The 15,667-nt window shown below is 38.3% G+C and overlaps 1 protein-coding gene across 1 annotated transcript; it reads left to right on the forward strand.

Moving 5' to 3' along the window:
* The first annotated feature begins 3,298 nt into the window (after positions 1-3,298).
* On the forward strand, positions 3,299-8,448 carry LOC124596379 (ankyrin-1-like). The gene has a single exon (XM_047135494.1). It carries the CDS (start codon positions 3,916-3,918, stop codon positions 5,938-5,940), a length of 2,025 nt encoding a protein of 674 aa, XP_046991450.1. The 5' UTR covers positions 3,299-3,915; the 3' UTR covers positions 5,941-8,448.
* Positions 8,449-15,667: the final 7,219 nt, after the last annotated feature.

Here is a 15,667-nt window from a genome sequence, read left to right on the forward strand (position 1 = left end):
CATCACGAGGCAGAGAAAATCCCTGACCCCGCCGGGAATCGAACCCGGGAACCCGGGCGTGGGAAGCGAGAACGCTACCGCACGACCACGAGATGCGGGCGCTTCACTAAGAGCGCCGGTGCCACTACAGCACATCCCAGCACCGCTCTTTTATATCGGACGTTTCTATTTAGAACAAAGTTATTCCAGTGTAGCGCTCACGACACCACGTATGGCCACAACTCGACGCCTATATCACGACATGCTGCAACGCCGCCCCATAAATGTGGTCGAACTAAAATATCCTGATGTACGGTGGCGTGTGGTGTGGCAGAATATCCACATGGCAGAATCTCCCAATTGTGTGGGTTGTAAACAGTAGATTCTGACGAGCACCGCCTCAGCTGTGGAGAGGTGGAGCCGGTTTGGCGCCTAGTGCGGCAGATGCTGGCTTATCTCTTGCGAGTTACGCCGGAGCATGTACCTGCACGCACGTTATTGTTTCCGAATGAGAAATGTTCAAATGAGTGTGAAATCTTATGGGACTTAACTGCTAAGGTCATCAGTCCCTAAGCTTACACACTACTTAACCTAAATTATCCTAAGGACAAACACACACACCCATGCCCGAGGGAGGACTCGAACCTCCGCCGGGACCAGCCCCACAGTCCACGACTGCAGCGCCTTAGACCGCTCGGCTAATCCCTCGCAGCTCCGAATGAGACATTTTACCCCAAGACTCGGACCAACTCCGTCACCTGGATACCTGGACATGGGCCTCTATCGTGACGGACATAAGAATTTACTTGACTTCTGGCTCTATTTGCAAGAAAGACATCACACTATTTCCTGGTATACCAGATATCGACAATGCTTCGCAAACTACCTATGGAGTGCCTTTCACAGCCCGTCGTGTAGCTGGAATGTTCCAGGCAGTGGTAGATGGGGTCAGAACGAACTGCAAACGATCATATATTGAACTATGTTTATCAGTGGGAGCAGTCGCTGGGAAGCTTAACTACGAAGTGGTAGCTTTATTTTCATGTTATTTATGTTTACGATCTTCAATGGTGTCTTCATTCTGTTTTAGTTTTCCAGGCTTGATTAACTATTAACTATGACTGTTCGCTCATTGATATCTCTCTCTCTCTCTCTCTCTCTCTCTCTCTCTCTCTCTCTATATATATATATATATATATATATATATATATATATATATATATATATATATGATGTTACAAAAAGGTACGGCCAAACTTTCAGGAAACATTCCTCACACACAAATAAAGAAAAGATGTTATGAGGACATGTGTCCGGAAACGCTTAATTTCCATGTTAGAGCTCATTTTAGTTTCGTCAGTATGTACTCCAACGTGATCAAATTGTAAATTTTCACAATCAACATGTCTGGGCTGACGAGAATCCGCACGCAATTGTGCAATCACGTCATCAACACAGATTTTCTGTGAACGTTTGGGCAGGCATTGTTGGTGATGTCTTGATTGGGCCCCATGTTCTTCCACCTACACTCAATGGGGCACGTTATCATGCTTTCAAACGGGATGCTCTACCTGTGCTGCTAGAACATGTGCCTTTACAAGTACGACACAACATGTGGTTCATGCATGATGGAGCTCCTGCACATTTCAGTCGAAGTGTTCGTACGCTTCTCAACAACAGATTTGGTGACCGATGGATTGGTAGAGGCGGACCAATTCCATGGCCTCCACGCTCTCCTGACCTCAACCCTCTTGACTTTCATTAATAGGGGCATTTGAAAGTTCTTGTCTACGCAACCCCGGTATCAAATGTAGAGATTCTTCGTGCTAGTATTGTGGACGGCTGTGATACAATACGCCATTCTCCAGGGCTGCATCAGCGCATCAGGGATTCCATGCGACGGAGGGTGGATGCATGTATCCTCGCTAACGGAGGACATTTTGAACATTTCCTGTAACAAAGTGTTTGAAGTCACGTTGGTACGTTCTGTTGCTGCGCGTTTCCATTCCATGGTTAATGAGAAGTAATAAAATGAGCTCTAACATGGAAAGTAACCGTTTCCGGACACATGTCCACATAACATATTTTCTTTCTTTGTGTGTGAAAAATGTTTCCCGAAAGTTTGGCCGTACCTTTTTGATATATGCCCGCGAAACCCAAAGGTCCGGAGTTCGAGTCTCGGTCCGGCACACAGTTTTAATCTGCCAGGAAGTTTTTTCAAACACTGCACTGTCATATTCCTCAGAGGAATACTACAGAACTTGTCGTTTTTAATTTTTAAAAAATACCTGTGGCCAAATATAAGAATATTTAAGCATAAGAACTAAACGCTGGTCCACATACAACAATCTGTCTGTGCAGATATTTACGCAGAGGTCTCTGCATTCAATATCGTCACAAATATCGGACCATAATCTGCAATTCGGTGGTCAGAATTTGCAAATAGTCTTACAAAAAGTGCAAATCAGGTATCAGAGGTGGAAGGAATACCGTGTCTTGTTGGTCAACATAGTACCTCGTTAAGCGACGGGTGTTTTCACATATTAATTTACTTCGCGAGTTCGGGACGAACCTGTCATGTGACGAAATTATTCGCGAACGGATGTGGAGACGCACATATCTCTATTGACTAGCAACTCCTCACATTCCTTTTCCTCTGACACTGCTTCTCCAGTTTCGTCGTTCATGTTGGGTCTCTGCATTTTCCGATTGATCAGTAAGCGAGGTCAAAACAGCACAAACTTGCATTATATATTTGGTCGTCCCAAGTTCTAGATCGAATAGATTTCGTTGCTTTGCTTAACTCTTTGTGGTAAATGAAATTCTCTTTTTTTATTATTATTCAGTTACAAGCAGCTATCTTTTTATCCTGATCGCTGCTCATAACTTGCACAGACGTGTGTGACTCCTACGTATTTAAGTAAATTCAGTGGTGTGTTCTCTAGAGCACTAACGCGTATCAGCTATTCTGTATTCAGTACCCACGCTAGGCCAATAAACACTAGACTGAACAAACAGCTGGTAAAAACACGTTTCGTTCGCCAGATTTGGGTCGATCTCCGGTCCACGCGCACGATTTGTTAGCGCAGACGAGATTTGTGACCACAGATGTGAGCAGTTGTGCTCAAACCCCCATCTTCGACTTTCAGGTTTGCGCATCAGATCTGCGCAAATTTCTGCTTCGCACTATAAAATTTGCACAGTTGCGACGAGATCGTTGTGTGTGTGGACCGGCATGTGGCATAGGCAGCACGAGCGCCATCTGTTGGGGAGAGCACGAAGCATTTGCCCGCAGACAGCTCTGTCTCCTGCAGTTTGCAGCAGTTTCCGGTAGTTCGCGCACACAGGTATGTTGGGCGGTTGTAAATCGCGTTTAAGGCTAGAGAGTGTCTTTCAGAGTTCATTGTAGCTGTCACATTTCATCTAAGGATTTCTAATATTAGCGTTTCCTTTGCATTTACCGATAATAAACGTTTACATAATTGTTCATCGCACGAAGTACGTCTTTTTAGTTCGATGTACTGTTTGACGTCTCTAGGGGGAATCACCGGTAAGCTTACCTTTTGAAGGAATTAGTCTCTCTGTACTTTGTAGTCGTGTTCAAGATCGGGTTGTGACAGTTACTAGTTTACGATGCTATATTTTAATGAGGCTGTTCAATGACGATAGTGTTATTTTGCCATCAGCTTGGTCACTACCGTAGATAAGTTTCTGTTGCTTTCGTATTACCAACGTGGATTAATGTCTCGGGTGTTGCTAGTATCTGGATGGTGCTGCGTTCTTGTGTAAGGGGATCGTATTGCAAGCAGTCGTTTTTGCGACTTTGATGTGTGGTGTCGCAGTCTCAGGTGAGAGTATTGTTCAGTAAGAGGTGAGCGAGCGTGTGTGTAAGTGAAGTGTTTATCCGGTAAGTGTCCGTGGCGTATTCTGTGAACCATGTACGCGAACGACAACATAAGAGCACTCCACTCTGCGGTAAGAGCGGGCAGTTTGCATGATGTCATGGAAATTCTGGCGAAAGGCGCAGACGTGGAAGCCGCAGACGTTTGCAAGGTACGAGCAGTTCATATTGCTGCGGAGCAAGGCCATTTGGACATTCTTAAAGCGCTTATCGCACGGGGCTGCAATGTAAATGCACAGGCGTCTTGCGTTACGCCTTTGTTTAGCGACGTGGAGCATGGTCTGACGCCGTTACATTTAGCAGCAGCAAATGCTGACCCAAACCTCGTACTCGCTTTGATCAGTGCCGGCGCTAATGTTAACGCCAAGAGTAGTTCCAAAGTGTTTCCACTGCACATTGCCGCACAGCATGGACATTTGGCCGTGGTGAAGGCACTAGTTTCAGCGAATGCAGAGGTAAATGTCGAGGACGACAAAAAAGTCACCCCTTTAATTTCTGCTGCGGCGCAGAACTTTGAAGACGTAGCCAAATTTCTTGTACGTAGCGGTGCTGTTGTTAATGCTACAAATTCAGACCGTTCGACACCATTGCATTTCGCAGCAGAAAAGGGAAACATTGACATAGCAAAGTTGCTGATCCACAACAAGGCCGCGATTAATGCAAAGAATCTGAAAGGCTTCACACCACTGCATGTGGCCATACAAAACAGACAAGCCGCAGTAAGCGTGTTTTTGATTAACAGTGGAGCAGATGTGAATATGAGAGATAACGAGGGCTGGACCCCTTTGCTTAGCGTGGCACAGAGCGGATATCCATCAGAAATTGCCAAACTGTTGATTGCGAAAGGTGCTAACATGAATGCGAGGGACAGGACTGGTAGAACACCCTTGTACCTCGCTGCAGAGAACGATTTCACTGACATAGTGAACATCTTGACCGAAAGCAAGGCTGACGTTAATGCAACTACCGATCAAATGTGGACGTCGCTGCATAGCGCAGCTTACGAGGGCAATTTGGATGTTATAAAAATTCTTATTGCCAGTGGTGCCAAAGTGGATGCGAGGACCTACAAGCGGACTACACCACTGCATTTTGCTGCAGACTATTGGCACGTTGAAGTAGTTAAATACCTCTTGGCAAAAGGAGCTGAAGTTAATGCACCCGATCACACAAACTGGACGCCACTTCACTTTGCGGTGGATGAGAGTTCCACTCAAGTCCCTCTCAAAACGTCTGGACACTCAGGTGCACAGCCGCAGGACTCTAAACTGAATACCATAAAAGCTCTCATTGAAAACGGAGCAGACATAAACTCAAAGGGAAGCAACGATGAAACAGCACTGCTCCTAGCTGTAAAGTATAGCGATTCAGCAACTGCTAGGTATCTACTAGAGAACGGTGCATATTACGATGTGACGAACAAGACTTACCGTGGTGACATTATTACTCTTCCACAGATTGCTGTGCTAAAAAGAAATGAGAACATGATTGCTTTATTCTGTGCTACTGAAAAGCTGTTTCAAGCTGTAAAAAAAGCCAAGTTTGCAGAAATTGAAAAATGTGTTCAAGAAGGGGCACCAGTCAACAGTAGAAGTATCAAGTATGAAACACCACTTATGTATGCATCCTGGAAAGGACATTTAGCCGTTGTTAAAGTTTTGCTTCAAACTGGGGCCGATATTAATTTGAGCACCAGTAATGGAATTACTCCTCTACATTATGCAGCAAAATTTGGGCATCATGATATACTGTGTACCTTATTGCAGCATGGTGCAGTATACAATGCAAGAACCAAGAAAGGCAAAAAATCACCATTACATTTCGCCCAAGAAGGAGGAAAGAAAGAAATTGCAGAGACCCTAGGACTAATTGAATGTATGTTTATTAGAATAAGTAAAAAGGATAACACAGTGCTAAAAGAGTTAAATGAATTAAAGGAAATAAAGTATGCTGAATTTCTTGCCATAAAAAACTGCAAAAATGTAAATGAAGAAACTGTGATGCAAATAGCTTCCAAAAATGGATATGCGGAACTTTGTAAATTGTTTTCTAGTTTGTAATATAGTAGAGTACTTGTTTATTACTCATTTATATCAGTGAATGGTCTGACAAAAGCAGTTAACGTTACATGATGTGGTATTGATTTTCCAAGATTTTGTATACTATCAAAGGATATTTTACTGTTGTAAACAGCAAAGTAGGAATCGTCAACGGATTCACAGAAAATAAAATTGCTTCCAGTGTAATTACAAACTGTGTACATAGAAGATGTTTAAATGGTTATATTTCACTTTATTCTTGTGATGGTTCATTGATAAATAATAAAGTTAAGGTTTCCACATCTGTCACTGCTTACCAGATTGCTTTGTATGCCACAGTGTATCAGTACCTGTACTCATGTTTGAGCAAGTTGGGGTTAACTGGACCTATTTTATTCTTCCCTTCAAATCTTACTTAAAAATTGTCTTTTTAAAATTTTTATTCATTAATTTGGTGAAAAACTTATACAAAATTTATAGGTGCTTTCATTTTTGCATTATCACACACAGATTTTACAGAATTGGAGAAGAACTTAGACCTGTCTTTTGAACTGTTTAACCCCAGTGGCTGTGTTAACTGGACCATATGTCAGGGTTAAATAGACCTCTTGGTTAAATAAATGAATTACAGGAGCTTAAATGCAAAATGTTGCTCTGACAACATTAATAAAAATGCTATACACACAGTTATAAGTATATTAATGAAAAAAATTGTGGAAATAACAAAACTAGTGCACAATTAATTTAGCATCGTTAATCTGGAACCAAATCTCGTTTTCATAGTGAGCTGTAGAACCACGTATTGGATTGGGTAGTTTTGCAATTATTTAATTTCAAGCAATAAAGGTATCATTTTCTTGTGCAATTTCAAATATTGTAGTGGAAACAACTCTATTAAAGAAATTTACTTCACAGCCATTATTGCACATTTTAAAGACTTGAGCAACATAATTGTGACCACTTCGGCAGTTTTTTGTTCTACTTTGCCTACTATGAACTCCCCTTCTTCACTGTTATGTCATCTTCATCATCACTTGGGTAGAAGTCAGTATGGGGGGAATCAATGTACTGGACATAATCAGCAACTTCAGAGTTGCTGCTGGTCTCTTCCAATACTAGGCATTTGGCTGAATGCTTTACTTCATTTAATGTGTGTATTTTGGAAGCTGCTCTGATCTGTCCTTTGCTGCTGCATCTAACTATTGTTTAACTACTGTATTGGTACAGACAGTTGACTTCCTATTCTTTCTACCTCTTGTTGTTGTCCTTGCACCAATCTTAGAATATGGTCAAACTATCACAGGATGTGTAATATCTGTTTGCTAAACTTTTCTGATTTCCAGTATTCTGCACACTGCCATCTGCTGATTTGCTAGCACTGTCTGTCAGTGAGTCATTGGCTGTTTGTTGCTGACTTGGTAGAGGTCTGTTCATTGCATTCGATGACAAAAAAATCTTGGTCGGTAAATATGATTGAATTGGAAGGTTCAATACCACTGATATTTTTCAAGATGTTAGAGACAATAAAAGCCAAAAGGTATGCTATGCCTGCAAGGCTGCAATGCCTTATATGATAATTCTGGGGTCACTAGCAAGTGTTCCTATGAAGTTACTCATTATATTCATTCATCAGCAACTTTTCACAGTTAACTTAACTGTTCCATCTAACCCTAAACTTTACTGGTCCAGTTAATCTCACCTTCACTTTATCAAACATCTTCAAAATAGTGGGAAAATATGTCCTTGCACAGATTATATTTCATAGAGTATCATAAAACCATTAACACTGAATTTAACTCAAAGAAAAAAATGTGTACTATTAATAATAAAAATTTTAGGAGAATTTGTTAGATGTGAGAAAAAATTTCTATCACTGGATTACACATTTTTATATGTATCTGCGAATTTAACTAACATACAACAGCCATATAAGTTCAAATAGGTAGTACTTCCAACCAAAGGAAATAATTATGTATGACATAATTTTCCCTCTTGAATTATTAACGTGATCTTCCTGTTAACTCCAAGGTTCAGATAACCCCAACCTCTTGTAGCATTTATCACTAAGCATTCTCTAATGTGACATATTTCATAAGCTCAGTATCTATATTTATGTGTAAATTTTCATAATATGTATGTTTTTAGTAGGGGAATGATACTACCTTATCTGTCATATCTTTATGTATTTTATGTTCTCTCTTCTCTCTCACTTCACTGTTAGAAGCATGTAAAAATAATCCGTTAGTCAAATATTTCTTTGATATCTCACAAAGCCTTTGATTTTCTGAACAGTGCATGAATTATTCATTCCATTAGCTGTGAAAAAGATGTTTATGATGTTGACATTTCAGAATGTATGATGCTTCATATCTAAGATGTATTGCAAAATAATAAAAAGATTCCCTGTATTAAAATAACAATATGAGATCCTGAACTGATATTTATAAGTCATATGCATTTTATAATTCTCATTTTAAAATGCAGAAGCTACTAACTTTTTGTAAAGTGCAGGGTGATGGTTGTCACATCATAAAAGCAAATAAAAAATCAAATGTTAAATGTTTTAAATAATAAATAAGAATTAATGCTCTTTACATACGAAAAAAATTGGGACCTAAAATGACTGGTAATGCCAGTTCATAGCAAAATGAATTTGTCTTTAACGTACGCACACTGGTAATTTATGTATGCTGTATTATCTGTGATTCATGTTTATAAAATCTAGCAACAGCCCCATAGCAGTTTTGTTGTATTTGCAACATCTGCAGCATTTATTACAAAATATGAAAGTAGCAAATACTGTCCAAGTAATTTGCTCACACATCAAGGACATGTACATAAGTAAATAAACAGCTCCTAGTCACATTAAATGTAGGTAAAGTGCTCATAAGGACCCAGTCTGAAACTATAATTCAATACAGGTAGGGAAGCAGTAATGATTAAAAGTGAAATTGAAAAGAAATGATGGATATAATGGGAACATAATCCAAGTAATAGACATAATAGTACAGGGCATGGTAGCCTTTAACATTTTTAGTAGTGTCTTGTTATGTTTATTTATTACCTTTCAGTTTCATTCTCAGTATGTTCATCAAAGCAAATGTGGTTTCATGTAGTGTGGAAACATAAATGTCTACTTCTGCTGTGAATCATGGAGTCCTGTTCAGACACTGGTTGGTCTGTTGTGACAAGGTTGAGTTTGGACTCTTGATTGACATTCTTGTCATCACCCAACACAGTTGAACAGTCTTTTGAAGCTATTAGGAGGTCATTTATATAGGGTTAGACCAGCACAGAATCTTGTGGAACTCCATATCTTACACTCTCTATTCTGAAATAAGTTTTATTCCTGTTGTGCTGTTTTGTCAATGTAATGTGCATTTTGTTTTGCAGTTAACTCACTATACATGCAGAATGGATGTTGCCATTAAAACTTGCATAGTTTTGTTCATCTCTTAGAATTTTATGGTTCAAATAATCAGAGGACTTGGTGAAGTAATGGGACATACCCATAGGGTAGTTTTTGCTGTTTAAGCCTGCTGGGATTTCATTTATGGCTTTCTCTGGATAATCCACTATGAAAGCCAAATTACAGCGAGTTCAACCAGGTTTGCTCTGAATAAGCATTAATAAAACTGGAATGAGTGAAACAGAATTGCTTTGTACATAGCACAGCATGCAGTATTTTACACCAAAGTTTTGTTTGTGATATTTGTATTGTGTGCTAGATTGAATCTGGTTCAGTTTATTAGCATGTGCAATATTTGCTGCTACTGTAAACAAATAATCAATAGACTTTGTGACCAAGGATTACAGTATGTCATTTTCTTGGCGATGTGGGAGTTTATGGTCATTTGTGTAGCTGCTTTTACTTTAGTTTTGGCCACCAATGCTTCAGATTGTTTTTCTTTATTCTTAGAATATTTTATTGCTTGTGCATAAAACAGGGTTCTGCTTTTCAGATAACAGACTGGAAAACTTTACAATATTTCTGGTAATGGAGTTTTCACTACAGGTTTTCCTCTTTATTAGGTAAAACTCAGGCATATGTACTGTAAATTGAAAGTATTATCCATCCTCTGTTTCATTTTAGCCTCTTTTGCTTCAAGAAAAACAGGATTCATTAGACTATATTGGAATGTGTTTTAAGGGAAAATTATTTCTCATCTGAACTGTTTGCTTTACAAGTATGCTTACAGTTCTCTTACAGCTTTTCCTTAACTTCATTACTGAGTTACTAGTCAATGTTCTAGAGTCCAATATTTTACTTATGTCAAATTTTGTGTATTCTGCCTGAGTAAATTGAATGAAATGCTGTGATATTTCAATGAGAGTGATCCCATTGTTTTCTGGAATTGGCAATTTCACGTAGCTGGAAACTTGAACTTGAACTTTAATTTAATTCAACTTTAAATGCAGCAGAGTGGATGTACACCATTTGATACACTGTTACTCCGCAAATAACTATTTTTTTCTTTTCTGTTAATCAATTCCACTTATACACTGATCAACCAGAACATTATGACCACTAACCTACTACCAATATAAATCCGTCCTGGTGGTAGCAACATCACCTGGTGAGGAATGATTCCTAGTCACAGACACACATGATGCATGTAGTATCAGTGTGTCCAGAATGGGGAAGGCATGCAATCTACCTGAATTTGACCAAGGATAGATTGTGATGACTTGGAGGCTCGGCATGAGCATTTCGGAAACTGCACCACTTGTTGGGTGTTGGAGTAGTGCTGCAATGAGTGTCTTCAACAAATGGCAAAAGCAAGGTGAAACAGTGTCCAGAAGTCATGGAGATGGGCGGCCACCCCTCATTACGGACATCAGATGTTGTAAGCTGGACAGACTGGTAAAACAGAACAGGCAGCGAACTGTGGCAGAACTAACATCAGACTTCAATTCTGGGCAGAGCACAAGTGTGTCTGAACACACAGTGCACCAAACACTGCTAATGATGAGCCTCCACAGCTGATGATCCAAGCATGTGCCAGTGTTAACATAATGATATCGGCAATTACAACTGAAATGGGCACGTGACCAATTGCACAAATCCTGATACCTTCTTCTTCATGCCAGTAGGAGGGCATGAGTCTATCATCTTCCAGGGGAACAGCTCCTTGACACCTGTACTGTGGAATGGAGACAGGCAGACGGTGGCTCCACTATGCTCTGGGGAACATTCACATGAGTTCATACAAGGCACCATGACGGCCAAGGAGTATCATACACTGTTTGCAAACCACATACACTTCTTCATGATGTCAGATGCGGTGCCAACTCCTTCCAGCAACCTACCAAGGCCTCATTTCTGCCATGACACAACACAATGCAGCTGTTATCCATGCCAACGGTGGACATACTGGCTTTTAGGTAGCTGGTCATACTGTTCTGGCTGATCAGTGAACTCTTGATGTATACCATTGTACACTAAATTGCCAAGTTATTGTTCATGCAGTATTTTACATAACCTTAAATCCACCTTATTCTGTATAATTTGCCTATTCCAGTGATACATTTAGTTTTGCTTAAAACATTGTGAATTACGAGAAATTGTTCCAACAGCATGTTGCGGTAAAAATAGTCTAAGCTAATAACTATTTATTTACAAAAGGATTGTACTCATTAGAAACCCCTAATTTCACACTTTTCAGTAACTAATGTATTTTCTCTGAAAACTCATTGACTAGGGAAATACTTGTAGCTAAAAGTTTTACCATACCCAAAAATTCTTTTGTTATTTGCGACCTTAAGCTGATTTCCCAGGTTTGTTGCAATACTTTTGTTACCCTAATTTTCCTGAATCAGATGATGCATTTGTTTATCTAAATAAGCCACTAATTGAATGTGTCATTGCAGAAAGGTACATAAATCACTTGAAGCAAATGTTCAGGAACAACAAAAAACTGTTCAGCTCAATAACTAAGGAATATACAATCACAGAAAAAATGCTAGTTAATTTTCTCATAAAATGAAATAGATGTTATATATACAAGTGCTTGATAATGACATAATATATGTACAAAAATAAACAAAACAGGTGACTTACGCACCTTTCTGCATTGAAAGTATTAGATGCCATTCCAAAATTAAATTATTGTCATAGATTAACTTTATTGCCTGAAGAACATTGTTATTATCCACATACATTAATAGGATAACATCACAGGTAATAAAACATAATTTCAAAGAATATGAATTATTTCAGTTTGCTATACATGCAAAATCAAAAGTCTGGATAAGTTGGCCTCGCGTTTCCTTGATAACATTTTGCTTATGCTGAACCTAATAGCTGTGCTATGTTATTTGCAAAAGATTTAAATGTAAACATGTGGCCAGGATAAAATCGCGTTTTCTTGATAATATTTTGCGTATGCTGAATCTAATAGCTGCGCTTTGTTATTTGCAAAAGCTTTAAATGTAAACATGCAGCCAGGATAAAATTTGTTCATAAAAGTTCATATCTTACTCACAGTTTTACAGGATTTTTATCATCATGATATAATGCTTGAGTGGGAAATGTGTGTGGAACAGCTCTTCCTGACGAAGACAGATGGGAGGTGTGTTCAGTCAATTCACCAATCCAGGTGCTTGTTACAACACACCCTTTCTTTTCCAATGAACGCTTGAAATAAGTAGACTAGAATACACTGAAGTGCTGTTTACTTGCCCTAGAATCATGTGATGTTTTTAGTGATGCCATCATCTTCTTATAAAAGTGAGGACACCATTTGCTAAAATCCTTAATATCATTTGTTTTAACCATTTTAAAAGTGAATGCACTGGTTTTGAAGATGCAATATTCATAGGGTATGTAAATCCTGTCCCTCTTGAGAGCATGTTTTATCGTGCCAAACTTCTGATCGCATGGCATGAATGAATGTCTTCTTACTGAATAGAAGTGGATAATAGTATCAAACTGAGTCTTATCACTTAAAAGTCAAGCAAAACATTACAAGATGGTTATTCTCATTTTGTCCACTACTGATGGTGCTGAATAAGTGTAATTCTAGTATGTTCTTTGGGACAAATTTGCCAATATAATCATCAAGAAATGACACCACTTCATTTGCATCTTTTCTTCCCTGTCCTTTGTGGTACACATAGAAATGCAATTTTTATGTCTTCAGATTGTGAATGGAAAATGCATGTATGGATAAGTGGTTCAAATAGAAGATATCTGGAAGTGGTATTGCTGGCAGGTATAGGTTTTACATGAAGCCAAACACTAAGGCCACAGTGTTGTTACTATTCATACACTTTCCTTGTTTCCCTTTATTACTTCTCCCTTTGTGAATCATTAGTTCAGCTACTGCTGCCCATTTGTCTGTCTGATTCAGATCGGGGTTTTTAATTTTATTGTTTAATTCCTTACAAACACTGCACACATCAAACTATGGGCATCCAAACTGCAGTGCAAAGTTTTCATTGAAGCATTTGTTATAAAACTTATAGTTTATCTTAGTATTTGAATATTTTGCTGTAAAGATTGAATACACCTTTCTCGCAGACAAGGGTGCATCTAAATAGTGGGCTATTTTGCCAGAGTAATGGCTTTGTTTCACTGAAAATGTTTCAATATGTTCCTGAATAAACTTCGGTTGTCCTACCTTTACCTACCTTGCATCATGTGGTGATTGTCCCAAATCTGCAAATCTGCAAAAGCTTCTTATGTGTTTATCAGACAAACTGTATTAGGAGTAGACGGATTCCCTTAAAACTTAAACAGTTTTCACATGCAACAAAACATTATATTTAAATGCTTTGTCTCTCAGACTTGTGTCTTCTTTGCATGGTCTGTGTTGCACTGGATCCACCACTTCAATAAGTTATTGCAAATTAAGACCCTGTTCATCCTTTGTGTTTATTTTCTAGAGAGTTAAGAATATTTATTCCTGTTCCTCTTCAGTAAAAATCTCAATACACTTCTTATGGTACCTGTAAGTTAAGAAACCAAATACAATCCTATAAAATCAAGTGCCATATATATCATTTCATACCAAAACTGGAAAGCTGTAACATGTTATTACTTGGGGAAAAGAAGTCAAATGTAGTATGATTCTAAAAAATCCTATTGCACATTTAAGTATTGAATGCTGCTACAGCAATCAATATAAATATTGACAATTAAACATTATTGAACAAACAAAGGCATACAAATAGGTCTACCCTTACAACAACCTAAAAATCAGCCCTTGAACAGTGTCTCATAATTATCTATTATTGAATTTTAAATTATTTAGTTTGAGAGATAACAAACAACATTCATTGCTCCTGCAACATACTAATCATTGCACCTACAGTTTAAAGCAATAAATCAGTAATGCAAACTTCCTGATATTTGCCTGCATTTTGAGCCTACTTCTCAGAGAGGTATTATCTTTCCACTAATGGAAATGTATGCTTCACATCTTACGTGTGCTTTCTTAATAGCATTTCTTTTATATCGTTTATTTCTCATGACACCCTTCTTTCGTTTCATAGGAGAAACAGCATTTTAAAGCTTTGTAAAAGTTTTGACAATACTAGCGCTCACTTGTGGGAAAGAATAAAAGTAGCCCAGTCAGTGACTTAGGAACCTTTGGAACCTTTCTGCAGTACAGCTTATTTTTGTATAGGATTTGTCACCCTTACGATATCAGTGATATAAGCACCTCTCCATTCAGAATGTGTGTCTGTGTTAACAGATCCCAAAAATGGTTGTATCTTAGTTCCCCACAAAAAAGTGTCTTAGCTACCTTACTTCAACAACACATTTAGTTAAGAACTTTGACTAAGTAGAGAAGTTGAGAACCTGGAAACTTTACAAGTTTACTTGAAAATAAATAATCCACTGTGTAGGTGTACAACTTACCAATAAAATAGTAGCTTGAACTTAAATACATTTCTAACTATCTATCATAACACTTTAAACAAAATTATTGTTGGAATCAGTATGTTGACATCACTCTTAAATATGACCTAAACAGCAATGTAATCTAAGATCTAATTACTACTTTCACAAAGTATTCATACACCCGTCTTTATATTCCCCTGCCAGTGAACAAGGCAGCAGTTCATGCTTGGATCACGACACACCAACATCACGTAAGAATTCATGACCATATACAATTTAAAAGTCAGAGCTTAATTTTCACACAGCTAACATCTCTATATTAGTGTCTATGTGTCTACTATTATGTGTAAAAAGTAAATTAATACCACCATGCAGAAAACTGCAAGTAGAATTCTTTTAAGCAACATTTCTGTGTCACTTGTGCTGAAAGTACAGGATTAGTAGTGGATTACTGAACATTTACGTGCAGAAATCCTCTGCTGTGTTGTTTTATTTGTGAACTTCTGCTTCAGAAATGACTGCGCATTTAGTCATTAGCTCATGAGCTTTGATGGATGGATGTTTATACAGACATTTTTGAGTATGGATGCAGTACTCAACTAATGTGAATGAAAGTGATATGACAAGGGATGGTTGCAATGAACTTGTTCACAAGTGACCTCTGGATTATTATACTACTGTCTGCTATCAGTACTAACATACAGCTAATCATACAAGGGATTCAGATGTGATCCAAATTGAATACATTGGTACATATGCCAATAAGTTAACCTTTAAATCTATGGTATTGTGTCCATTGTTGCTCAACTTAGTTAACAGTTCAAACTGTTTTCAGCAAGAGACTACAAGAGGAAAAATAATCTTCAATCAAGCAATTAATCTTATTGGATCACCAGAAAA

Source organism: Schistocerca americana, chromosome 2, assembly GCF_021461395.2.
Source record: "Schistocerca americana isolate TAMUIC-IGC-003095 chromosome 2, iqSchAmer2.1, whole genome shotgun sequence".
NCBI classification, from domain to species: Eukaryota; Metazoa; Arthropoda; class Insecta; order Orthoptera; family Acrididae; genus Schistocerca; species Schistocerca americana.

Bases quoted from the DNA above. Each gene is read 5' to 3' on its own strand.
- LOC124596379 (XM_047135494.1), top strand. From the start codon at position 3,916: ATGTACGCGAACGACAACATAAGAGCACTCCACTCTGCGGTAAGAGCG.